Here is a 27,613-nt window from a genome sequence, read left to right as displayed (position 1 = left end):
CCCAGAAGCAATTAACCAGTAAGAAATAGAAATCCCATCTGTGACTTGCGTTAAAACCTAAAGACTCAAAAACCTCAGGCTGTGGAATAATTAGCCTTAGAGTTCCTATTTCCAGTGAAAAGTGGCATTCTGGTTCAACCATGGAAGTCAACAAATGAGATGGGATACACACACCTGTATTTGCAGAGGACATGAAGATGGCACCAAAGCACATGCCACATGCTGTTGTCACAGAAATGGGGGAAACATGGGCCTGCCTTGGGGTCCATGATGCCTGCACCCCCTGTAGCAAAGGCCCATTTCCAGTGGGAATGGAAGGGAGGGGAGGTGAAGGGTTATCTCTGTCTAGCTGCAGAGTTTCCACTTGGGGGGCCACGGGACCCTGTGGAAAGAGCCAAGATCAGGAGCCAGGAAGTGCTCCTACTCTCAGACATGTGACCTTAGTCTTGGATCCGGATGACATGGGGCAAGTCATTGAATTTCTGAAACGTTCAGTGTTGTCCTCTGTAAAATGGGGCTGGTGATACCCAGCTTTCAAGTTTGCTGTGAAGGACAGAATAAGAGGCTTAGATAAAGGAACTGGCCTAGAGAAGCAGCCCAATGACAGGTGATTACATGCTGATGACTAATTCTCCAAGTGTGTTCCACGCAGGCCACTGTGTGCCAGGCACTTTCCTAGGACATTCACATAGTTCATGTCATTGAAATATAACCACTCTAGGAAGTAGGTTCTAGTATAATCCTCATTGTACAGATAAGAAATTGGAGGCATAGAGAGGTGAAGAAACTTGTTCAAGGTCACTCCGTGACTAAGCAGAAAAGCGTGAACTTGAACCCAGGCCATCAGTCCCAGAGCCTTCACTTTAATACCACAGTGAGAAGGAAGCTGATTGATGCTGAGCCTCCCGACCTTGACTCATCACTCCTCTTTGGGTCAGGCTGTTATCAAATCTAATAGAGTCGGGACCCAATATCACTCTTGACCGATGGACAGCCTCCAAGCTTGATAGAGTGTGGGCTGAAAATACCCTGAAAGTGAAACCCTGCTTCTTTTTAAAAAGACAGCCCCTAACCTTACTAATTCTCTAAGCTTGAAACCCTATATGTGAAATGTGATTTGACTAAGAGATGCCAATAGACCATTGTGCTAATGGCCAATTTTTTCAGCCATCCTTCTGTCGGTGGAGAAAAAACTTGAACCACCTCCCATATAAGAGCACCACGGAGTTCCAGAACAAGTGTCACAAGGGCACAAGACACAGCTACCTTGCTGAATGCTTTTAAAAACAGTCTTGTCTAGGCCCTGGCTGGTTGGCTCAGCAGTAGAGCGTCGGCCTGGCGTGCGGGGGACCCGGGTTCGATTCCCGTCCAGGGCACATAGGAGAAGCGCCCATTTGCTTCTCCACCCCTTCCCCTCTCCTTCCTCTCTGTCTCTCTCTTCCCCTCCCGCAGCCAAGGCTCCATTGGAGCAAAGATGGCCCGGGCGCTGGGGATGGCTCCTTGGCCTCTGCCCCAGGCGCTAGAGTGGCTCTGGTCGTGGCAGAGCGACGCCCCAAAGGGGCAGAGCATCGCCCCCTGGTGGGCAGAGCATTGCCCCTGGTGGGCGTGCCAGGTGGATCCCGGTCGGGCGCATGCGGGAGTCTGTCTGACTGTCTCTCCCCGTTTCCAGCTTCAGAAAAAATAAAAAAATAAAAAATAAATAAAAAGTAAAAACAGTCTTGTCTATTTAGAAGTAGATGGCCTCTGAATTATTAATCCAGTGAGGCAAATAATTATATCAACTGCAACCTGCCAGAGAGTGTCATCTTGTCGTGACAGCTGTTGCTCCAGGCTTCTCTGTTACACAGAAAATTGAAGAATCACCAAATTCAATTTCAACTTGGTTAAGCACATTGGGCCAAATCATGAAACCAAAAGGGTATGTGTTTAATTTACTTTCTTTTCTCTGCATGCTGTATTACTAAGGACGATCACAGTGCTCCGGACTCTAAATGTGAAATACACATACATCCTCATCAGAAGAGAGTGGGAGACACAGCTCTCTAGGGGCTGAGCGGGGAAGACAATAAAAAGTTAGAAGATACCCTATGAGGCCCCAGCAAGTTGGGAAATTCCCACACAGTTTAGGAGCAGTCCCTTCCCTCCATCATACCCTATCCAGGTGCCTGTGGTGGGCTTTATCAGACCCGTGAAACAAACACAACACAGAAATACATTCCTCCGTAACATTTATCCAGAGGGAAAGCCCATACTTTCCACCAGCTTTTTCAATTCCTGAGAGGTCCCACCATATGGAATCTGTTATCTGTAAACTGTGCTGTGAGTACTCCCCCTTGGCTTGGCCCTTCTGTGAACCTGGTGAGTCCCCAGGCTTTCTATGGGGTCCACCACCCAGGTTCTCTTCCACCTCCGGCTTGGCTCCCTTTTCTCCTGCAGCCCAGCCTGGCTTGGCCCTTTCCCTACATCAGGGACACTTTTTACACTTTCCATTTGCCAAATTGCATTCTGCCCATCATTCCAACACCCAGTTCAGGAAAACTTGTCTACAAAAGGATGTCTTTAACTAGGTAGAATTAACATTCCAATTCCCTTCAGTTAGCACCAGGGTAAACATTCTAAGTCAGTGGTCCCCAACCGTTTTTGGGCCACGGACCGATTTCATGTCAGAAAATATTTTCACAGACCGGCCTTCAGGGTGGGACGGATAAATGCACAAAATAAAATTATGCAACCGGCGTAAAAACTGTGGTATTTTTAAATATAATTGTCGAACTTACGAGACAAGCATCAAGAGTGAATCTTAGACGGATGTAACAGAGGGAATCTGGTCATTTTTAAAAAATAAAAGATCATTCAGGCTTAAATATAAATAAAATGGAAATAATGTAAGTTATTTATTCTTTCTCTGCAGACCGGTACCAAATGACCCATGGACTGGTACCGATCCATGGCCCAGGGGTTGGGAACCACTGTTCTATGTCACTCTTCTCCCCTCCCTGCTCCCTGCCATCACCCCCTGAAGGTCTCTGCTAAGTCCTGGGTAACACAGACTCCATCCGCTCGATGTCCTGCAATCTCCATCACATGGTCCCCTGCATCTATGGATCCTTACAAACAAGGTCAATAATGAAATGAAAGCTATATAAACGTAGTTATAGCAATCATTAGTTATTACAATTACATGAGCACTTCCTGCACGTGAGTTACTGTCCTAAGTGTTCATTCATTTATTATTTTATTGAGTCTTTACAATCCATCCATTAATTCATTTATTGAGCAAACATTTTTCGGGTCGTTTCTGTGTTCCAGATACTGTTCTATGTGCTGAGGATACAGCATTCAATGAAAATGGAAAAGAGTATCTCTCTCTGTATGCTTAGATGTAAGTGGGTGTAGGTAGACAAAAAACTCAACAAGTAACATTTAGTATGCCAGAAGGAAATAAGTGGTAAGGAGTGATGGAATGCAAAGTCTTGGAAACAGGCCTCACTGATTAGGTGAACAGAGAGAGGGAGGGAGGGAGGAAAGGAAGGGGAGGAAGTGAGGAAGGAGAGGGAAGGGGAGGGGAGGGGAGGGGAGGGGGGGAGGGGAGGAGGGCCTGCCCCTGGTTCCGCCCCTGGGAGGAGAGACCTCAGAGGTAGAGGTCGAGCCCAGGGTAAGGGTTCAGGAGAAACCGACTGGTGTGTATGAGGAACGTAAGGACAATGTGCTGGAGAAAGGTCAGCTCCAGAATATAACAATTTACATTCAGGGGAATGGAGACTCAGAGCTCAGAGAGTGAAGTGGGTTAAATGGTGACCCACTCATAGAATTTGACCAATCATAACCTCCAGAACCTCCACTGGGGACTTTATTTGAAAAATAGTCTCTTTGCAGGTATAATTAAGGATCTGGAGATTAGGTCATCTTGGACTATACTGATGGACCCTGAATCCCATGACAAGTGTCCTTAACAGGACAAATGAGGAAACGACACAGACACAGAGGGGAAAGCCATGTGAAGATAATGAAGGCAGAGACTGAAATATGGCAGCCACGGGGACGCAGATGGCCACCAGAAGCTGGACAAGGCCAAGGATTCTGCCGAAGCCAGAGGGAGTGCGGCCCTGCTGACACCTTGGCCTCAGACCCTAGCCTCTAGACTGGGACACAATAAACTCCTGCTGTTTTTAAGCCATCTAGTCTGTGATACTTTGTTGTGGTCCCCCTAGGAGATGGATACAGAGACATAAAATAACGTCCCCTTAGATGTAAGTCTCAGAGCTCTCTGAGTGGGCAAACTGGGACTTGAATCCTGGCAACTGGACATCAGGGTGCCCTTAGGGCCACTCACCTACCTACTGTCTTTAGGGCACACCAGTGAATATACTGGCTGATGACCGTGGGGCACACACTGGGTCACCGAAGGGCCTCCAGCATGAGGCACCTGCTCTTGGTCCCCTGGCTTTGCCTGGCCACCGTCTGTCCTGAAACATGGCTGCTGTCTCCCATGGTAAGGACAGGATTTCCTGGCTTGTTTCATTATTTGCACCAAGCAGACAGCACAAGGGTCAGGCTTAAACGGTCACCACTGTATCGCTGTGCCTGGGCCTGAGGGGAGGTTTCTGAGGCTCTGAGTCCCCGGGAGCCCCACTTGAGTGGAAACAGACCTGCTTCATATATTACAAGCTGCCCGGTTACTTACACCTCTGCCAATTGTCAATGAGCAGCAAAATTAGGTTTTAGGCATCCTGTGCAAAAGGCGACATGCCTCAGTCCATAGGAGCAATGAACCCCTGAATGTGTGACAGATGCCATGACCATGCCCCCGTCCTGGGAGAGAGGCCCTGGCTAGTCCTCTGCAAACAAACAAGTCAGATGAAGCAGCAACAGGCTGCGCAGATACTCACACGCAGAGCCCTCTGCTCCAGGACCCCAGGACACCCTCAGGACAGGGCTCCCGGATGAGTAACAGCAGAGGGAACGACCTTTTGTGACAGCACCTCCCTCACCCCCAGTGTTTATAAAGTTCAAAGGTAACGGGATACATACACAGCCTCTTGAGTTCCATGAATAGAATAAGTATGGAGCCTGACTAGGCGGTGGCGCAGTGGATAGAGCGTCGGACTGGGATGCGGAGGACCTAGGTTCGAGACCCCGAGTTCGCCAGCTTGAGCACGAGCTCATCTGGGTTGAGCAAAAAAAAAAAAAAAAGAAAGAAAAAAAGCTCACCAGCTCGGACCTAAGGTCACTGAGCAGAGGTCACTTGGTCTGCTGAAGGCCCACGGTCAAGGCACATATGAGAAAGCAATCAATGAACAACTAAGGTGTCGCAACGAGAAACTCATGATTGATGCTTCTCATCTCTCTCCGTTCCTGTCTGTCTGTCCTTACCTATCCCTCTCTCTGTCCTGTAAAAAAAATAAGAAGAAGAAGAAGAAGTATGGAGCCTGAAATGCCTATTCACAATGGCTGATGGAACTTGCTGTCATCCCGTGTGACAGCAGGTGGTGTGGCTGTGAGCCTGAGTGTGCGCATGTGTGTGAGAAGGTGCATGGAAGGGTAGGTGTGCAGGCGTCCCTATCCAGAGAAACTCCTAGGTCCATGGCTACCTGTGAGCCGGGTCTGGCCTACCCCTCCCACCTCTATCTTCTCCCTGTCCCCTGTGCCCCAGGGTCCCATCAGCACATACAATGGGCACAGTGCCTAGAACATAAATGTTTTCTTTCTTTTAAAGTCAAAAAATAAAAAAAAGGAAAATTTAGGCTGAAAAAAAATGTTCTGATACATTTGTCTTTATATCATTGTACTCATAAAATATATCTTTTAATATTATTTTATAGAGGAAGGAGCCCACAAAAGCTAGGGACCATGAAAGTCATGAAAGCCATTGCACAGACCTGATTCCCACATAGGTCTGTTCTCATAGGTACAGGCTTATCAAATACTACAGCGTCCCACAGACTCGAAGGGCTGAAATCAGTCACACCCAGGGCAAGTATCCCTCCGATATCAGATCCCTTATCCACGGTCTCTCCTTGTGTCAGGCGTGCTCCCTGGTCTCTCCAGCCAGACCTGTGTTCATCAGGAAGAGTGAGGCCCTGGCCAGGTGGCTCAGTGGGTAAAGTGTCATCCTGGCACATCGAGGTCACGGGTTTGATGCCCATCCGAGCACATATGGGAATCAACCAATGAGTGCACAACTAAATGGAACTAAATGGAAAACAAGTTGATGCTTCTCCCTCTCTCTCATTCTTTCTCTCTCTCCCTTTCACCCTCCCCTCTCTCTTCTCGGTCAATGGAAAAATTTTAAAAGAAAAAGGAGGAGGAAGAGGAAAAGGGGGGAGGAGAAGGAAGAGGAAGAGGAGGCAGAGGAAGAGGAGGAAGAGGAAGAGGAAGAGGAGGAAGAGGAAGAGGAGGAGGAGGAGGAAGAGGAGGAGGGGGAAGGAGGAGGAAGAGGAAGAGGAGGAGGAAGAGAAGGAGGAGGAAGAGGAGGAGGGGGGAGGAGGAAGAGGAGTAGGGGGAGGAGAAGGAAGAGGAAGAGGAGGAGGGGGGAAGAGAAGGAAGAGGAAGAGGAGAAGGAAAAGGAAGAGGAGGAGGAGGGGGAGGAGGAGAAGGAGGAGGAGGAGAAGAGCAGAAGCAACAACACTGCCGAGGAGAATGTGCAACCAGCCCCAAGAGAGAAGCAGAGTGCTAAGGCAATTCCCAGACATGGGCCATCAGTTCTACCTGGGACATGTACGAGGGCTTCCAGGAGGAGGAGCCTCTTCTGCTCCTTCCAGAACAGGCTTCCCAGCCCCTTAGCTGGCATCTCTCATGTGCGCTGAGCAAGGAGCTTCTGGAGAATCTCTAATGCACTTACCTCCAAAGTGAGCTCTCCGTCACACTCCCCAGGTTGAAGTCATACAGCTTCGTCAGGATAAGGATAACCTGCACGGGGGATGCGGAGAAGGGGCAGAGGGCAGGAACAGAAGGAAGAAAAAAGGAAGCTTACATTAGTGTGTGTTACAATATACAGTGCATGTCAAATCACCCAGAGGAGGGCTTAGTAGTTATCCATTGAGTTGGCAGGCATTATAGGATCAAGCAAGGGGGGAACCGTATTAATTTAATGCATCCCCATAACTGGTAGCATTTATTTTAATCCTGAAGATGTTTTGCATTTGAAATAAAAACATGCCAACAGGAATTAACTGGAAATTGATGGTTGTTTCTCTATATTCGTCCTCCTTCAAGGTCAAGTACGGGCTGGCTGGCTCTGTTCACTGGTATGGCCACCCACAGACCAGAAAGGACAGGCTTGTTTTTCATCTGGAAATGACTCTGACATACAGACTTGGGCTAAACAGGTGAGAAGGAACTGGGCCCCTTTCTGTCTAGAGAGGAGTTCAAAGAGATTTTGTGTTTCCATCACCAGAAACACAAATACGTGAATGGCACTCAGGTCCAGTCCCCAACATTCTCTGATGCCATGTGCCACTTACATTGTAACATCATGGAATAAACAGGTCATTGGACTCCACCGGACCCCAGAACCACTTTCCTGATGTCAGCTGAAATCATGAGACCCAGAAGGAAGCTCTACCTGTCGGACAGCTAGAGCTGCCTATTAGCAGTTTGCTGAAATGGTCTTGGGCTGCTCATTCTGGTCCTACACTCTTTAAACTTCTCCAGCTGGGGGCTTGGCTATAAGACATTTCCCTGCCTGCTCTTTGTGAACCTGGATGGTGGCTTAGGCACAACTGCACACCTACAAGAATGCTAAATGCATGCACCTGAATCGATTTTAATCAAAACGCAGGTGTCTAATATACGGGGTCTCCCTGCACGCGTGATAATCCAGTTACACATAATTGTGTTTATCTAAGTTTAATGCACTACTCATTTCACTTTTCTCAGCTCCTTCCCGTTCCACAATTTAACTTCCTCCAGTTCATTTGCAGAACAGTCATTAAACTCTTTCCGAGATAATGAATTTCTGCAACCAAGATGGGGCTTCCTCATTCTAGGTAACCATTTAAGATTAAAGAAAAACAATCAGCCATTACAGTCAACATTTTTATGGCATCTAACTCACAGCAAAACGTTCACTTTGATATCTGTTTTCATCCAGCACCCCATGGGATCGCTCAGCTCCATTTCTGTTTCTTTGATGTAAACTAAGGAAAATAATTAGAGGCAAAATATGATCCATTTCAGGGCAAAGAGAGTCCATGGCAAAGTTGGTTTGGGACATTCAACTTTTTGCAGGGCCATTACTGGAGGACTCAGAGGTCCCCTCTCTGACTGGGTCCTGTGCTGGGGAGTGAAGGATTGGCAAGAAACAGCCAAGCCGAGAAAGACATCAATGGCATGATGCTTTGTAGAACAGCGGAATCTACTAATCCACCTGTCCTGTTAGCACAGCACATCAGCAAGGAGTATGAATCCCATGCAAAGCACTGTTCTCCACAGGGGTCCTTGCCTCTCCCATTCACCATGAGTTTCCTCCTCATTCATTAAATTCAGGAACTAATGAAGGCAAAGGACTTGTCCATAACCTTCCCAACCAAATGCCTAGCAATGTGCCAGATAATCCCTGTATACACACACACAAATTTACAACAGACTTCTCCAAGTCACTCTCACAGTGAGTCAGCATGCAAGCCATCTCAAATTCTGGACAAACTCAAAACCACGCTCTACTACAAATAGGTCAGAACACCCATCTAGAGCACTACAGAACACCTTTCACTTCATTTTCCCCCAACATCAAGTCTGCAGGGACATGAAATCGTCTCCAAAAAGTGCGAAGTTCCCATAGAGATAAGACAGAGACATTGCCGGTAAGAGTTCCACTTAATTGCTAGAGCTTCTAACAAATAACTGGGTCTGGGAAACCCTTCTACAAACCAGGAGCCCTCCTCATGCTATAGGTCTCCTTACCCAATGCTTGGACCCAATGCATAAACGGATCTTTACGACACCATGTAGTTAGTACAGATAAAAGTAAACCCAGGGGCTGCTGGACCAAGACACTCTCCTTCTTTCCTTCCCTCCCTCCACACCTTGTCTGTCTCTAATATATTTCTGTGTATCTAATCTCATCTTGGTGTCTGCTTCTTGGAGGAGTCAAACACACCCTTCAAATCTCTATGAATATTGTTTCTGCCTTTATGATAAATAGTTTCAGTTCTGCCTCTGAATTCACACACTTTCTTGATTAGGAACCTTTACTGGCTCCTGCCCCACCTGGCCTAATGATGAAACCCAGACTCCTTCTCCTGGTATGCAAGGCACTTCACAGTCTGGCCCCCACACACACTCTTCCAACCACTTTTCCACAATCCTCAAGAAACTGTCCCCTGCTTTAGCAATCCAAGTTTCTCAAGCTGCTGCAGATAAGCCAAACCCATTCTCATAACTCTGCTCTCTCTCTCTCTCTGGCATGTTGTATCATTGCAACATTGCTTATGCCCAGTCCTCTTATTACCACCTGCATAGCCTGCCCACTATGCAAGAAATAGCTCACAATCTACCTTCTCCAGGCAGCCTCCCAGGACTGTCTCAGCCTCTGTCTCCTGAAGAGAAAGAGAATGTAATTTGGTACTTAGTTAAGCACTATCTTTTTTTTTTTTTTATAATAAATTTTTATTAATGGTAATGGGATGACATTAATAAATCAGGGTACATATATTTAAAGAAAACATGTCTAGGTTATTTTGTCATTAAATTATGTTGCAAACCCCTCGCCCAAAGTCAGATTGTCCTCCGCCACCCTCTATCTAGTTCTCTGTACCCCTCCCCCTCCCCCTAACTCTCTCCCTCCCTCCCTCCCATGTCCTCCCTCCCCCCACCCTTGGTAACCACCACACTCTTGTCCATGTCTCTTAGTCTCATTTTTATGTTCCACCAATGTATGGAATCATGTAGTTCTTGTTTTTTTCTGATTTACTTATTTCACTCCTTATAATGTTATCAAGATCCCACCATTTTGCTGTAAATGATCTGATGTCATCATTTCTTATGGAGTTAAGCACTATCTTAACAGCTTCTAGATATCTCATCAGTTACCTTTTCAACTAGATTTTTAACAATTTGAGGTGGGGTTCAGGTTTTGTATGTCTGTCTCCCTAGCACATATGCCCAGCATGTCCAAGAGTCCTATAAATAATTATTTGTGAGTCAATGAAAGATAATGGTGCTTGGGCAGTAAATCATAGTCTTCAGAAAGGGATAATATTAATCTAGCCTACTACTATCATTTTACACGTGAGGAAAATGAGGCACAGCGAGAGGAAGTGACTCAAGTTAAAGTCCCAATAATGGGTGACCTTGACCAAGCACCCAGGTCACAATTCTTCCCACTCCATGAGTCCAGCTGGAGTCCACCAATCACGGGGAGCAGGGATCCAGATCCCCTGGCCCCGCTCCTAGCGAGTTTGGCCTGAAGCATTCTGGGTAGTGTCCAGAAAGATTCCTTTGGCAACCAGGGGACTGCACTTTGAGAACATTCCATCACATCCGGGTTTCTCTCCCATCGCTGTACCACAATGTCACGCCCCTCCTCACTGAGGTCCTGATTTAGAAAAGCACCCCTTCCTTTATGTTGAGTTTCACCAGACATGGAGCCCAGGCAGTGGGAGGTGTGTGAGGAAGATGGCTCAGCACACCCACTGCAGCGTTCCCCAGAGGAAGGGTTCTCACACTGAGAACTGGGGGCCAGCAGCATCCTTATCCCTGGAGCCAGCACAGAAGGACAATAATAAAGCTGTGAAGAGTTGACAATGATAATCTTTAGCCTTAAGATATTGTGTGTCGAGCAAACAAAACCAAGATCAAAAGGAAGCTTGCCGAGCCCTGGCTTCTCTCACCACTCAGGAGGAATTAGCGGGGAAGGTAACTGGAAATATGCCCGTGCAGGAAGCCACCCAACGAGCCCCAGGCAGCGGGGGTGGGAGTGGGGGTGGGGGTGGGCAGCGGGGGGGAGAGTTCTCAGAGTAGAAAGGGAAAATGCGAGTGCGCCTCGGGAACCAGCAGTGCCTGGATGTGTCACGCAGGAATGGTGGGGGACCCACAATAATGCCCAACTTGATGCCCCTCCAGCAGAGGTGCCCAGATGACAGTGAACACTCAAACTCAAAAAGCAGAAAAAGCAGGGAGAAGACATTCATTGAATCTCTATGACGTGCTAAGTACTAAGGTGGGTGCTTCTCAATCTTCACAACAAATTTTTGAGACCGAGCAGATGTTGTACAATATTCCTATTTTACAGATGAGGAAACTGAGTCCTGAGAACTTAAGCAAATTGCACCAAGGATACCAACTTACAAGAAACAGAGCCAGCACTCCCACCCTGGGCTGTGTGACTCACCATGCCTGTCAGACTGTAATGCAGTGTTCCTCCACTCAGCCAATGCCTGTGTGGGCTCTGTGTGCGAGGCAACGAGCAGGAAAACACAAAGAAGACATACCCTTGCTCTCAAGGAGTCCCTCACTCATGAACGGGTTCCACAACTAGTTTCTCAGCACCTCTTATGTGAATTGGAAAGTCACCTGCGCCTGAACAGGCCGTGGCACAGTGGATAGAGTGTCAAACTGGGACACGGAGGACACAGGTTTGAAATCCCAAGGTCACCGGCTTAAGCGTGGGCTCACCAGCTTGAGTGCGGGGTCACTGACTTGAGCATGGGATCATAGACAGGAACACATTGTTACTCGCTTGAGTCCAAAGGTCGCTGGCTTGAGCAAAGGATCACTTGTTTTGCTGCAGCCCCCTGGTCAAGGCACATATGAGAAAGCAATTAATGAACTAAGGATCCACAATAGAGCCGCAATGAAGAATTGATGCTTCTCATCTCTCTCCCTTTCTGTCTGTCTGTCTCTCTCTGTCACAAATAATAAGAAAGAAAGAAAGAAAGAAAGAAAGAAAGAAAGAAAGAAAGAAAGAAAGAAAGAAAGAAAGAAAGAAAGAAAGAAAGAAAGAAAGAAAGAAAGAAAGAAAGAAAATAAATTTTAAGACACCTGCTAAACTCCAAGAATCAGGGAAGAATCTGGGGCTCAAAGCCCCATGGTGAAGATAACTTTTGATTTCTTTGTTCATGGAAGAAAAAAATAGGAAAAAGAGATGTGTGATATGAAAAAACAACTAGACAAATTGTTGAGAGACCCAGGTTTGTCAAATAAACTTGGTCATATATGAAACTTTTTCACCTAACTGGCTATAAGCAGTTTATAAACAGCAGGAGAAATGAAAATAAAATAGAATAATTCATGAGTAAATAGCACTTCTCTCTTAATATAAGCCATGTACATAGACACATACACAGAGTAGTCGAGAAGTCCCTAGCTATATCTGTATTATGTAAATATAGCTAGAAAAGTTAGTATATATTTGTGAGAATACACACACACACATATATATATATTATATATATGTATATACACATAACCTTAAATTGCCATTTAAAACCTTCTGTAAACTAACAAACACTCTGTTCATATATCTCTTACAGCTTTTAAGACACTGTGTTAAAGACACTTCTCCATATGTCTGCCTTGTCTGTTAGACGGTGAACTTTCTGAGGTTAGAAATCAGGCGTCTGCATCCCCAATACCTAGCACAATGCCTGACAATGGCAGGTACTGCACAGGGTCCACTGAATGCATTATAAATGCATGGCAATGAAAGAAGGGATGAGATGATAAATGTATGAGAGAGGTACAAATAATGTGCTGTAAGAGTTTAGAAGAGGAAAAAATTAAGTCCAGAAATATGATCAGTAAAGTCTTCATGAAGGAGAGGTTACATGATCTGGAACTTAAAGCAGGATAAGAATTTCAATGTCCAAAAATGGAACCAACACTTCCTTCCTCCTCCCGAGTCTTGTCTTTTTTCTTTTATTTTTTCTTTTCTTTTCTTTCCTTCCTTCCTTCTCTTTCTTTCTTTCCTTATTTCCTCTTTTCCTCCCTTCCTTCCTTTCTTCCTTCCTTCTCTTTCTTTCTTTCCTTCTTTCCTCTTTTCCTCCCTTCCTTCCTTCCTTCCTTCCTTCCTTCCTTCCTTCCTTCCTTCCTTCCTTCCTTCCTTTCTCTTTTCTTCCCTTCCTTCCTTTCATGGGAAAGAAGGCAAAAGAACAATGGACTCATGCAGGAAGAATGGAAGAAGCTCAACCTGTGGTCAACTGACAAAAAGTTTTAAAAGAATAAAGATGGTGGTAACAATGATAGATTATAAGACTTGCTGTGTACATATAGTACGTATATACCTTATATATAATAAATAATATATAATAAAAGGCTATATTATAATAAGGGACTTATAAGGTGATAAAAGGGATATGGCTGGCCTTTTACAAGATCACTTGGTGTTGTGTTTGCTGACCATCCCCCTCCCATTTTCTTGTCACCAGACCTCCAGTGTCTTCTGCTGCCCCAGATGCTCTCCAGCCAGCCTTCTGCTAACTCCCTGATCTTTAGACACACACAGTGCCAGTAACTAATGTCCTTAGTTCGCATTTCCCCCTCTCTCTTTCATTCATCTATCCCTGCCTTATTCCCAGCACAGCATAAGATTCTTAGTGATAAAGAAGCAAGAGAGAAATGGTCCCTGTCCTCATAAAATGTATCGTTTTCCTTAACCTGCTGCCTTCCAGGATCATCTGGATTTAAACGAAGGGGCTCAAGTCCCTGGCGGGGTTGGAGCAAATAATATGTGGGGGTAAGGGAATTTTCTAGACTCTCCCTGCCCACTTTCTAAGTGAGAGGAGGCACCCACACTTAGAATTGCAAAGAAGTCTCAGTCCCTATTCCACCTGAAAACTTTTCCAACTTTCTCTCTGTCCATATTCTCTTTTGCCACTGGGTCGGGCCATGTGCCTTCTGGATGGGGCTCGTGTGGCAGCATGGGAGAACACAGAGCGCTTGTCCTGAGGTCTGCACTCCAAACCCAGCCTCGCCACATGCCACGGTGCCAGACCAAGCTGCTGATTCACAGTTTCAGAATCTGCTCCCTTGTCCTAAAGTTGGGATAATGGTACACCTCCCCCTACCAGCCTCACAGGGTTGCTGCTTCAAATAACAAATAAGGGAAGCTGACCTGCTTTATAAGCTGCGCTATGCAGATATGAGTGATCAGTATGACTATCGTTCTTCAGGACACAAGGGTTCCAAGTATTCTCCTGTGGTAGGAGGGAGAGGGGAATTGAGAGTGTAGAGTTGCTAAGCTCCTTCTAAAAACTACCCCTTCATTGTTGACCCCAATGGCCACACAGGAGGCTGCAACTCAGACCTGGTGTGTTCACTCCTGCACTCAGCTTCAGATGGAAGGCAGAAGGCCAGGAGGGGGAACCCAGACCTCTGAAAGGGTAATGCCTAATCCACAAATTCATAAAGCTCCAGGGTGCTCTCACTCAGGAGCACACTTCACCCAGGGAGGACCATTAATGCCTGTACAATAGGAAAACGACTTTAGTTCATTAAACCTTCCTGGAATCCTTGTGCCTGTAAATCCATGGGGTGCTCTGCATGTCCCCCTCCAGTTGCCTATCACCTCTGACCACCTCATTCGGCCCCCACCTCATAGGTCTTTGTGTCCAGCCAGTTGGAATAGAGACAGTGGCTTTCTTCTCCGGAAGTAGTTGACAATGGTAACGTAACAAGGATGCTAAGACATAATCCTCAAGGATGGCCTACAAGAGTGTATTTTTTGGTCTCAGCAGAGCCTGATTCCGAGAGGCCTCCTCCCCCCCTGTGAAGCATTTCCTCAGGGAACAGAAAGTCAACATTCGTGCTTGCACAGCACCCCCAGTACAAGCCTGTCTGGGCACCCACTGGGTATTCATCCAGAGCTATGCTGGACGTGCACCAAATTCAGAATAACCAAACGGCGCTCCCTGCCCACTGTGACTTACAATCTAGTTGGACGGCAAGGAAATAGTATAAAATATACTGACTTTGTCATGTATCATGCACAGAATTCCACAAATCTGTTGTCCCCTTCCCAGGTGTTTTAAAGGGCATCAGCTCTGGCTCAAGTTAAAAGCTCACTGTGATCCTGGGTTCCTCCCTTACCCCATACATGACAAGGTAAACCCTGAGTCTTCTAAAATGTGTTGCTATCCACTGTATCAGCCAGTTTGGGGTCCTCGTAATTCTTTTCATTCACTCACTAGCCAAATACATAGGCAATGCTTCCTGCTTGCAGAGTGCTGTGGATTCTACCGTGTCAAAAATAATCCAGCTTCTTTGCCCTCACAAGGTTTACATTCTGGCAGAGAGAGAAAGAAGTAGGTGAATGAGAGTGTGCAGATGATGGTGAGTGTCTTAATGGAGGAGAAGAAGAGTAAGTGCTAATGTGCAGGGTGGTCACTGGCATGCAGACACAGCATAAATAAGGGGCCCAGGAAAGTCATATATGAAAAATTGACACTCCAGCAAAATCCCAAATGAGGTGGGAGATGCAGTCATGGGGCCGTCTGGGTAATAAACATTACCAGCAGAGGAAGCGGCAAATGCAAAGATCCTGAGGCAGGTGTATGCCTGGAATATCCAAGAAACAGCAAGGAGGCCAATGAGGCTAGAGCTGAGAGGGGGAGAGCAGCAGGGGATGAGGTCAGGAACACATTGGCAGGCTTAGGACTTGCCTGACCTTGTTAACCATGTAAAGACTCTGACTCTTGAGATGGGACATTGCTGGAAGATTTCAATAGAAGATTTAGGTTCAGCGGGAGCACTCTGGTTGCTGTGTCGAAAAAGGCGGTAAGAGGACAGGAGTGCAGTAGGACCCTGTTTTAACCATGCAGGTGAGACATGGGTGGATGAGACCAGAGCAACGGCAATGGGAAGGAAAAGGGGCATGCCATGGATATATTTTAAAGGTAGAGCTGAGATTTACTGACAAAGTGGACATGGGATGTGGATGAAAGAGAACAGTCAAGAATAACCCTCAGAGTTCAGGACTAAGCAACTGGAAGGATGAAGTTACTGTCTTATTATGTAAAGACTATAGAAGAAGGAGATTTGGAGTAAAGATTCGAAGTTTAGCTTTGGACCTTAAGAAGAGTCAAATGGAGAAGTCAAATGTTCAGCTGGATAAGTGAGTCTAGAGTTCAGGGCAGAAAGTTTAGGCTAGATATATCAATTTGTGAGTTGTCAGTGGTTAGATGGCATTTAAAGACATGAAGCTAGATGGCATTTAAAGACATGAAGCTAGACTAAATCACCGAGAGATGACATGTGGATAAATAGTAGAGATAGGAGGATAGAAATCTGGGGCATTTCAGCATTTGGAGATCAGAGAATTCGGGAAGGGAAACCAGTTTGTGTTTGGACCTCTCAAAATTGGCACAAGGGACATTTGTGTCTTGTGGGAATGCTCACCGAATGGTATTACTACAGAAGAGACTTTCAATTACCAGAAGGAACAACAAGGTGGCCTTCTGTTGAGGACAATGAGCCTCGTTCCCCAGACTCCCCTGGGTTTGATCTGTGAGCTCCTGTATAAACATGACCATTTGGGGAAGAAACAGAGGCTTTGCCTAACTTAACATGGACTTCCCTTCACCACGACCAATGCGGATATTATCACCACCACATTCCCAACCTGCCAACACCAGAAACCAACACTAAGACCCCATTATGGCACTGGGTGGCAGGTTGACTACATTGCACCCCTCCCATCACATACAGGGAGCGGCTTCTTATTGAAATCGCTTTGCTGCCTGCAATGATTATGCTGCAATCAAAATCTTTCCGTTTCAGAATGCCTAACTCACTGCCATGGTGTCCCACACCACATTACATCCAACAATGGAACTCATTTCACAACAAACGGCATGCGGTAACGGGCGCGTCGATGGGATCCTCTGGTTTTACCACAAACTCCATCACCCAGGAGCTGCTGGCCTGATACAGTGGTTGAACGGACTTCCAAACACTCAATGACAGGACTAGCTGAAAGCCAACACCCTGTGAGGTTGTGCGGCTGTCCTCCAGGATGGGGGGTCAAAATAAAAGGTCTGGGAGGCAAGGAGTGAAGGCGGCAGTTCTCTCATTATTACACCCAATAAGCCATCACAGAATATTTTTTTCCTGTCCCCACAACTTTGGGCTCTGTTGGAAGAGAAATTTTGGTTCCCAAGGAGGAATTTGTCATCAGGAGACAAAACATCTGCTCCATTGAACTGGAAGCTGAAAGTAACACCCAGCTATTTTGAGCTTCTCATGCCACCACTGGACCAGCAGAAAGGAGGGGTTCCTTATACGTAGGGGATGGAATGGATGCTCAGTGCAGCTAAAGGGGTGACTGTTATATGTATAATATTTACCGCTGGCCCACCTTTCCTTGTATTTTATGTAACCAGGACCCTGAGAATTGTATTTCTCAGACTCTCCTGCCCTCTGCCCTTGAATCTGCCAATGGCGGGGTTGGGGGGTACTTGTGGGGACCCGTGGGAAAGGGGGAGGGTGCTCTCTCCACACTTCTCTTCTCTGCTGACAGCTCAGCAGCAACAAGAGAGCTGGTGGCAGGCAGCAGTCGTGGTGTGGGGTCTCAGTGGCGAGAAGTGCAGGCTCCCAGATCCCTGCTCTCTGAGCTCAGCAGACACAGCAGGCTTCCGGGTGGCAGAGACCCTCGGCCTCGGTGCTGTTTGCTTCTCCTGCAGTGTCGGGTGCAATAGTTTCTGCAGTTACCAATCACTGAGCATCTTTGCCTTTGATGCCCCTCCATGGTTCTAGCACTCTTGTGATCAATTCTTGCATTCAGTATCTTCTTTTAGAGATGGCTGGAGTCAGAAACCCTCACAGATACAGAATGGTCTATGACCGTGATGGCGAACCTATGACAGGCGTATCAGCAGTGATACACGTAGCCATTTCCCATGACATATGGCATGCTGCCGCATACCAGAGAAATATGGGGCCGCATGCCGAGAAGGATGTTTCATCCTCAGCTCCTGCATGGCCAGGTGCAGTAGCCGAGGATAAAAACATTTGCTGTAGTGTAGACACACTGTGCCAGAGGTCTGTAGGCCAAAACAACAGAACTCCAGCACAGAGCAGCTAGTTCTGGGACTTCCGGTTAGGCCGTTAGGGGATCTTTGACCTCACTTCCGGCCGGCAGAGCAGGGAGCAGCAGAGTGCCCCCGGGGATGCATCTCTGGGGGCCCTGTGATCGCCATTACCAGCAACCACATAACCACAGCAACCATCATCCAATCTACTGTTCTGGAGTGTCGTGGATTTCTAATTGACCATCATTACTGAGATAAGTGAGGAGAGAGGCGAGGGCCTGTGCTATGGGTGCCATTTCCTGCCATTAGTAATAGCAGCAGCCATCTTAATTTACATAAGATGCAACTTGCAGAATTTCAAGACAGCATCTGGGCTCAGGTGTTTGTCGACTTGAGGTCAAAGCTTGAGAATCTGGAAAGGTGCCACTTGGAGAATCAAGAGGAGTGCCACTACGAACAGGAAATTTGGAGTACCTGGAACCAATTTCCAGACACTTTTAGCACCCTGAAAAATATAGCAATGGCTTTACTCACAATTTTTCCCTCCACATACTTTTGTGAGACCTTATCCTCAGCGTTAAATAATATTAAAACCAACAAAAGAAACAGATTGACAGATAAAGTTAGTAGCGCTTGCTTGGGCTTGAAGTGTACAAAATACCAACCTTCAATTGAAGATTTAGCCAATGAGATTCAGCAACAAAAAAAGCCACTAATAGGCAGGTTAGTTAAAGAATTCCCCTTCTCCCTCACTTATCTTAGTTCACGGCACCCCACACAAGTTAAATAATATCAAGACCGCCTGACCTGTGATGGCACAGTGGATAAAGCGTCGACCTGGAAATGCTGAGGTCGCCGGTTCGAAACCCTGGGCTTGCCTGGTCAAGGCACATATGGGAGTTGATGCTTCCAGCTCTTCTCCCCTCTCTCTGTCTCTCTCTCCCTCTCTCTCTCTCCTCTCTAAAATTAATAAATAAAAAATTAAAAAAATAAAATAAAATAAATAAATAAATAATATCAAGACCAACAAAAGAAACCAACTGACAGATGAAGAAAGAAGTCACTAAGCAGTTAAGTTAAATAATTAGTTTTTGGTTGATTAAATACAGTTATGTATTACAATTATACATTTTTGTTATTTAATCTATAAATATCACAAAATTATGGTTTTTTTCTTGAAGTGACACACCACCCGAGTTATGCTGATTATTGGTGAATTTTGACATACCAAGCTCAAAAGATTGCCCATCACTGGTCTATGAGATTAAAGGACATGTAGGGTACGGAAACCAAGTAAAGGAAGTTATTTTCAAGGAGGAAGAAGTGCTCAGCTGTGTGGAAGGCTGACAGTGTGTGTATAGGAAAAGATGAAGGATGGACCATGGGATTTAGCTCTCAGATGACTGAAAAGGCCTCCAGAAGAACCAGAGTACTGAATTGCTGCTCTTTACCTCTCTCCCATTATACCCCAGTGACCTTTCTCAAGCAGAGGCTGCATCCTGTTACCTACTGACAAATCATCCCTAGTGGCTTCTTACTGTCTTTAAGAGCAACTTCAAATTCCTCATCATGGTATAAAAGGTCTTCCTCAACCTGGCCTCAGTTGACAATTTAAGCCTCTCCTATAGCCACTTCCTTCAAAGTGACATCTAAATTTTAGCCAGACTGGAATGCCCATTTTCCTCCCGTTCCATACTCCCACGCTTTTGTGCAATCTCTGTCCTCTAAGAGTCCTTCTCCCATTCTCCACCTGAGCAACCTCCTCATTCTTCAAAACCCATCATAAAAATCATCAACACTCTGGTGTTCCAACTGTCCTCCAAGACAGAACTGATTCCCCAAGACTGTTCCCCTAAGCTGTTGCACATGCTTTCAATTATCTACCCACTGGGACATATTATAATTTTTGATTTGTATAGGTATCTCTACCACTGGGCTATGTGCTCCTTCAGGACAGGGCCCTTGTTTTCTCATTATTATACCATGAGAGTATTATTATGCTCTTCTTTGACATGGTGTCTATTAAACAAGAAAAATACAACATTCATTGAATTGGAATTGTCACCATCGGCATTCAAAGCACAATATGAGTCTGAGCTGGGGTGATCAAGATGTTCTCACAGAAGATGAGAGGTGTAAAGACGGGGGGGGGGTATGAAAATTCCCAGCCCTCTTCTTTCTGGAATATTTTGTAAACTTCATCAAGATTATCTTTTTCTTAGATGAGCTAGACTGCCAAGTCTCTCCAGAAGAGAGAATTCAAAGTGGCTTATAAAAGAACTGTAAAAATGTCTACAAGAGTAAAAAGGGTACACAAGACTGTGTTTGGGGGGGGGTGTGTGGGGGGGAGTTGGCTAAAGCAACCTTCTAAAATATGACTGTATTTTGTTTAAAAGACTTTTTTTTCATTCTCTAAGGACTTCTAAAGAGGACAAAGGTATTTAATTAGACCTGATGGAATGTAGGTTAAAGAAAACGCTAGGCCCTGGCCGGTTGGCTCAGCGGTAGAGCGTCGGCCTGGCGTGCAGGGAACCCGGGTTCGATTCCCGGCCGGGGCACATAGGAGAAGCGCCCATTTGCTTCTCCACCCCCCCTCCTTCCTCTCTGTCTCTCTCTTCCCCTCCCGCAGCCAAGGCTCCATTGGAGCAAAGATGGCCCGGGCGCTGGGGATGGCACCTTGGCCTCTGCCCCAGGCGCTAGAGTGGCTCTGGTCACAGCACAGCGACGCCCCGGAGGGGTAGAGCATCGCCCCCTGGTGGGCAGAGCGTCGCCCCTGGTGGGCAGAGGATTGCCCCTGGTGGGCAGAGCTTCGCCCCTGGTGGGCGTGCCGGGTGGATCCCGGTCAGGCGCATGCGGGAGTCTGTCTGACTGTCTCTCCCCGTTTCCAGCTTCAGAAAAATACAAAAAAAAAGAAAACACTAGACCCACATATAAAATCATGATCCAATAGAGCAGAGTAAACAACAGCAGAAAAACACAGAAAGGGTGGAGGTGGGGATGCTAACATATAACGAGCACCTACTAAGTGCCTAGCACCTAGTGTTCGCCGCTCACTACATAGATAGTGGGTATGAGCACAGTGAAAGGTACATAGCGTTACCCACATTGTCAAATGAGGAAACTGTTCAGGTCATGTAGCTAGGAGGAGATAGGACTCGGCACCCAACCCCAGGTTTGTCTATCTCTGTATGACCCAAGAAAATGATAAGAGATACAGAAATTAATAAGCATTGATCATCCCTACTTAAATGGGGCCATTGTTAAGAAAGTACTTTGCAGAATTGGGTAGCTGAATAAGGTGACAGATCAAGGAAATGAAAATTCAGTGTTGTTGAAACACGAAGCTTGTAAAAAAAAAAAATGGCTGTTGAATAGTGGGGGCTTGTTCTAATTTTGTGTAAGGAAACATTAAAAATGAATTAAAAGCCCATTCACCCTTATTCCCTAAGGGATTTTGAAAATGAGAGAGATGTTCTTCTCTCAGAAATGATTTAGGTAGCATGCAGCCCAGTGACAGGGATGGGGCCAAATGACCACTGAATCCCCAGCCCTGATGACATGACATCTGTGTTCCTTGGTGACAGCTCACAAGAACGAGGGTTAATTAGCTCCAGAAGGAGTGTGAGCCCATAACTTCCTACATGCCCATCGCTCCTGCCAGCCAACCACCACCCTGTGTAGGATCCCAGGGCAGAAACAGATGGAATGGTGGTTCTATTGCCACTGGAGTGAAGCCTCCAGAGACAGCCATCAACACAGAGGACACAGTCTGTGTCCTCGGGGAAAGAGCAGAAGTTCTAAGCCGGACAGTCTTGATGTGGAATCCAGGTTCTGCAACTTACTCTCAGGGTGACCTTGAGCAAGGAGCTTACCCTGTGGAGTCTCGTGTCCTCATCTGGAAAAGTAAAGCAATACCCTTCCCTTCACTGGACTGCTGTGAGGATTAGATAACCGGTGTCTTCTGCCAGGTCAGTAGTAAGACCTCAGGACATATTAGGTCCCTCCCATCCCCAACTTCTGAGCAAACCAGGTCATTTGCCACCCGTGTAGTAAAATTTCATGTCTCTGAGAGAAACCAGGTCATTTCTTTTGTGATGACAACTTAAAGCTCACAAAATAAAGAGCAACCTCTGCAGGCCTCTCACTGATGTCGAGATAAAAGCCCAGAGTGGCCCGAGCACTGTTGTTTGCTTTGTGTGGACATGCATCGACAGCCTTGGCAATGGAGAGATCACAGGTCCATCCAGTTCGTGTTCCCTGGAGTGTGATCCTACCCACTGTCTTCTTCCATTTCAGGGTCTGTCTCTGCTGGTCCTGCCTGCAGGTTCACACTCTCCCTTTCCTCTCGCCCCTCCTGTCGGAGGCATCACTCCCGCTTCTGTCTTGGGGGCCAAAAGAGACCCCAGCTAAGCCCTGTTAGCTTCTGACTGCAGTGGATACTCTGAGAATCAGCAGTTCCCCAGATTAGAAGCAGCTACCAGCCCACGGTGGTACGAGTGGAACCAAGAGCAGGGACTCAACTACACTGTCAGTTGTCTCAGGGTGAACACACCTGTCTTATTTCTTACTGTAACTTCAGCACCTGGGACAATGCCCAGCACATTCCAGATCCCTGTACACAAGACTAAAACGAATGTCCTATCACCCCATCCATGATCTGGCTGGCATTTATCACAACCTGTCTCCTATTCAACCTTACAAATTAGTACAAAATCTCATGGGCAACACACTATGCTAAACACTGTAGAGAATGGAAGGAGGAGACACACAAAGTTCCTGACCTATGGCATTTTCAGGGCAAGAAGAGAGACATGCATTTGTACAACCACACTCAGTGGAAGTCGGAATTGGTCTGACACCAGACCAGCCAGAGACATTCCACCTATTGTCTCATGTGGGAGTTGCACAGTAACCCTGTAAGGTTGACATATAATGAAAATGAATTCTTTCTAAGCACCTCCATGAAAACTTTTACAAGAGAGAATATTTTATCTGGTTAATTTTAGTAGAGGAAGAGGGCAAAGGACTTTTCAGGCTGTGGAAGCAACAGGAAAAAAACACCATTAGGCTGGAATTGCCTGTCATGTGTCAGGACCCAGGACTGGTTTGTTGAGGATAGAGCTTCAGAGTCAGAAGAGGACAGTTTTAAATACCAGTGGTGCAAATTTCCTATTGTTGCTATAACATTACTACAAATGTAGTGGCTTAAAACAACACAGATATATTATCAAACAGTTTTGGAGACCAGAAGTTCAAATGAGTGGCTAAAATCAAGGTGTTACATGGCTGTGTTCTTACCTTTCTTCCAGAGAACCTGTTTGTTCTTCAAGGAGAACCTGTTTGTTTACCTTTTCCCGCTTCTAGAGGCTGCACGCATTCCTTGGCTTGTGGCCCCTGCCCATCTTCAAAGCCAGAAATGGCTGACTGAGTTTTTCTCACATCACCTCACGCTGGCTCTGGCTCTTCGGCCTCCCTCTTACCCATTTAAGGGGTCTTCTGATTACATGGGGCCCTGCCAGATAACCCCCACATAATCACTTGATTTTAAGCTCAACTGATTAAAAACAATTTCTATCTTTTATCTTAATTCCCATTTTGCCATGTAACCTATTAATAGGTTCCAGGAATAAGGACTTGGGCATCCTTGAGAGGCCACTACCCTGCCTCCTAAAACAGGTTACAGAGTTCAGCTATACTCAGTAAATAGCAGGGAGAACTCTGATGTGCTTCAGTAGGTGAATGATCTATTGGCACCTGGGTTTTGGTAACGAAACTGTCTGGAGGATGAAGGGTGGATCAGCAAAGATGAAAAGCAGGGAGCCTAAGAAGAAGGATATTGCAATAGTCCAAAAGTAAGAAGTACTCTGGTCCCTGGCCGGTTGACTCAGCGGTAGAGTGTCGGCCTGGTGTGCGGGGGACCTGGGTTCGATTCCCGGCCAAGGCACATAGGAGAAGTGCCCATTTGCTTCTCCACCCCCACCCCCTCCTTCCTCTCTGTCCCTCTCTTCCCCTCCCGCAGCCAAGGCTCCATTGGAGCAAAGATGGCCCGGGCGCTGGGGATGGCTCCTTGGCCTCTACCCCAGGTGCTAGAGTGGCTCTGGTCGCGGCAGAGCGACGCCCCGGAGGGGCAGAGCATTGCCCCCTGGTGGGCAGAGCGTCGCCCCTGGTGGGCGTGCTGGGTGGATCCCGGTCGGGCGCATGCGGGAGTCTGTCTGGCTGTCTCTCCCCGTTTCCAGCTTCAGAAAAATACAAAAAAAAAAAGAAAGAAAGAAGAGGTCTGAATTGAGGCTATGGCAGTAGGAAAGGAAAGAAGGGGATAAAGAAAAAAAAACAACCTGTGAGAGTTGTTACTAAAAATTTCAAATGAGGCATCACAGAAAAAAAGAACGGAGTCAAGAATGTCCCCGTGGTTTTCAGGAAGTTCCTGTGCTTCGTTGTAATTCCAAGGCCTGAGCTTGAAATCTAGACCTACCACTGAACAGGAGCACCATCTTCTGTGTCGCCGTGTCCCAACCCTCACCTCATGCCCAGGTGGCTGGATGGGCTTCCACCTTACTTCCCTGAATCTGTGTATCCTCCCTTTCTCGGAAATGTGCTCATGACCAAAGTCGGCTCTGCCCCATTTTGCTCTAACCCACCTGCCTAAAGGACTGATGGACATGTCTGTCACCACCTGCCCAACTGCCTGACATTCTGAGATTCTCCTTCCCTAAATGAATATTTCTTGTCCTCACCCAATATCTGGTCACTTCCTGGGCTCCTGTAACAAACCACTAACCTGGAGCTTACTTGTGGGTTGCCTAGATGTCGGCATCCTTCCTGAATTGGCTTTGTTCTAGGTCTTGACCCAGAACAGCAGAGAACTGGGCCGTGACAGCCACATCTCAAGACATAACAGATGAAGGGCTGCCTCTTTTATATGATGGGAACTGGGAGGGGATATAGATTTTAATCTTTCCAAGCTCTTGATCTAAACTCCAGAGGTCTACTATATATCATAGTAAAAGGACCATCCAGTCAAGTAAAAGAGTGCTCATAAATCCCAGACATTAGAGTTGGATAATATTTAGGATGTAATCAGGGCCATGCCAGACCCAGAGAAGAATTACTCCCCTCTGGTCCTTTGCAGTGGCCACCGTTCCTCCAGCAGCCACACCAATATTTCCAGTGGAAAATTATCTGGATCACCTAAAATAACACAAGCCAGGATTCTGTCTCCATCTAACTGCTTGGAAAGGAGCAGGACCTCCAGGGGCTGGTGGTGGGTGATTTAAGAGTCCTCTCTCATGTAACCTAAGACATAATAACAAAGAACACATAATTTATTTGTATTGATTCCCCAGCACACATTTGATCATATCTCCTTGTCCTTCCTTTTGCTAAGACATCATGGCCAGAGTCCTGAAAAATGTATCTTTTGCAAAATGTCTCTGTAAAAAATATCAGTTCCTCCCATATCTTGGCTGCAACAAAAGAGTCCATGCCAGGGAGTTTTTGCCAACAAAAGGGGACAGGGATCTGGCAGTCCTTCTTGTATGGTGACCCTGGTTGAAACAATCTCCCTCCATGATATAAAATAGACAAGGTGTGCTTGGGGTTAAAAGCCTCCATCCTGGGACAGGGACTGTCAGAGACAAAAACAGAAATCAAGGACAGATCAGATTCCTGTTCTAGAGGATAGGGGCACAGAGGAGCTGGTCAGATTCTGACACAAAGGAAAGAATGAAACAAAAAAAGGCAGAAACAAGTGTGTACCTCCCACTAGACTGAGACGGTGTAAATATGCCCAGCCGCTCAGCACTGCTTCCACTACACCTGCATTCAGGTTACTTTATTCAAATAACCTTGCATTGAGCATCTACTAAGTACTTGGTTCTGCTCCAGAAGCTAGAATTAGACATAATTTCTTCTCTCCAGAGACTCTCAGTTCAATCTGGGGAAAACAGGCCAGTAAGTAAATGTTTTATTTAATGTGATTTCTGTGCTAACAAGGATACTTACTGCACTAACTAAAGGGCTTTGTGACTCATGATTCCATGGTGCAGAGCTTCCTTTCACTACAGAATAGAACAGAAAACAAAGGGGAAAACCAAGAGAAATGGCTCTGCATTTTCATAAGCCTGATCTACTCCTGCCACTGACACATCTCTGGGGAACACCATGGGCTACAGCAATGTCAGGGCGAATGGCTTCCTTCTAGGTGTCCACTTGACACGTTCAACATTAGGTCTAAAGTTCCCTGCGCCCACCCACACATTTCATACATGGTACCCAGCCAAAAACCTTGACCTACAGAATCCGTGAACATAATAGCATGTTTTTCTTTCATACCACTGGTTTTGAGGCACTTGTTATGTTGAAAAGGTACCTGAAACACCATTCATAAAACATACACAGTATTTAAGGTTTACAGTCATTATGCACCTAGAATTTTTTTCTAATAATTTATGTACACCCAATCTTCATAGATAGAATGTAAATTCCAGGAGAGAACAGAGTAAGAACCTATCGGACGTCTTCCCACAGGTCTGCTGTATCCCACACATCCAAGAGCGCTCATCACCACTCAGACCACCTTCCTCCTCTTGGGATGCCGCATCCCAGAGAGGGCGTGATCATCCATTCAGCTGTCCAAGCCAAATAATCAGGAATCCTCCATATACCACGTGTAAACCCACCCTATTATTCTGCCCCTGATAGTCATACCTCACCCTCTGTGCATCACCATCACTCCTTCCCAAGATCAAATTTTCATCCTTTCTCATGAGCCTTGTTGCATCTGCCTCCTGAGTGGTTGGTCTCCCTGCATCTCATGGCTCCAACACCACTCCTTCCCAAGATCAAATTTTCATCCTTTCTCATGAGCCTTGTTGCATCTGCCTCCTGAGTGGTTGGTCTCCCTGCATCTCATGGCACCAAGCCCTGTTTTACAAGGTGCCAAGCTGCCTTATCATCCAAATATGATCATGTAATTCCTCAAAATCCCCAATGACTCCCTATTGTCTACTATAAAATCTAACATGAACGGTAAGGGATAAAGGCCTTCTCAGCCTGGCCCTCATCCTAGCCTACGTCTCTAGTCTCAATCCCTGATACTAGTTTTCAATATGAGATTCTACTTTCTGGATCATGCATCCAAATCACAGAACAGATGAACAATTTTTGTGACTTTTTTTAATCCTCACAACCAGGACATTCAGGTTTAATCTCTCTCTCTCTCCCACTCACTCAATATTCTTACAAAACCCTCTCTAGAGTCTAGTGCTATGTTCTCCAATGCCATAACCATTAGCTACATGTGGTTATTTAAACAAGTAAAATTAATAATTCAGTTCCTCAGTTGCACTAGCCACACACATTTCAGGCAACAGTCACATCTACCCCCCTGCTATTTTCTCACCTAATATGCAGGCTGATGCAGTGGAGAGCCAGCTTCTCCACCCAGATTTCATGCCTTCTCATCCTGGGAAAAATGCCCCTTTAGGGAACCAATTCTCTCCATGATGAGCCATGTGGCATTGACCATGACATCAACCCTACCCTCAGCTTGACAGCAGACTCTACTGGCCTAAGGCAATCATCTACCCTATGCCCACAGCAAGGTGACTGGTTCATGGAAAAACATGTTGCCTAACTAAAGCCAGTGA

The 27,613-nt window shown here is 46.2% G+C and overlaps 1 protein-coding gene across 1 annotated transcript in view; it reads right to left on the bottom strand.

The window, feature by feature from the left end:
* Positions 1-27,613, bottom strand: part of SORCS3 (sortilin related VPS10 domain containing receptor 3) — a 620,103-nt gene that overhangs the window by 419,268 nt on the left and 173,222 nt on the right. The window contains exon 2 of the mRNA XM_066239920.1: positions 6,842-6,909. Coding sequence (XP_066096017.1) covers positions 6,842-6,909 — 68 coding nt within the window. The remainder of the gene's footprint in view (positions 1-6,841; positions 6,910-27,613) is intronic.

This window comes from Saccopteryx bilineata, chromosome 7 (assembly GCF_036850765.1).
Source record: "Saccopteryx bilineata isolate mSacBil1 chromosome 7, mSacBil1_pri_phased_curated, whole genome shotgun sequence".
Taxonomy (NCBI): Eukaryota; Metazoa; Chordata; class Mammalia; order Chiroptera; family Emballonuridae; genus Saccopteryx; species Saccopteryx bilineata.
The sequence above is the reverse complement of the archived record's forward strand: the minus strand, read 5'-3'. Positions and strand labels throughout refer to the sequence as shown.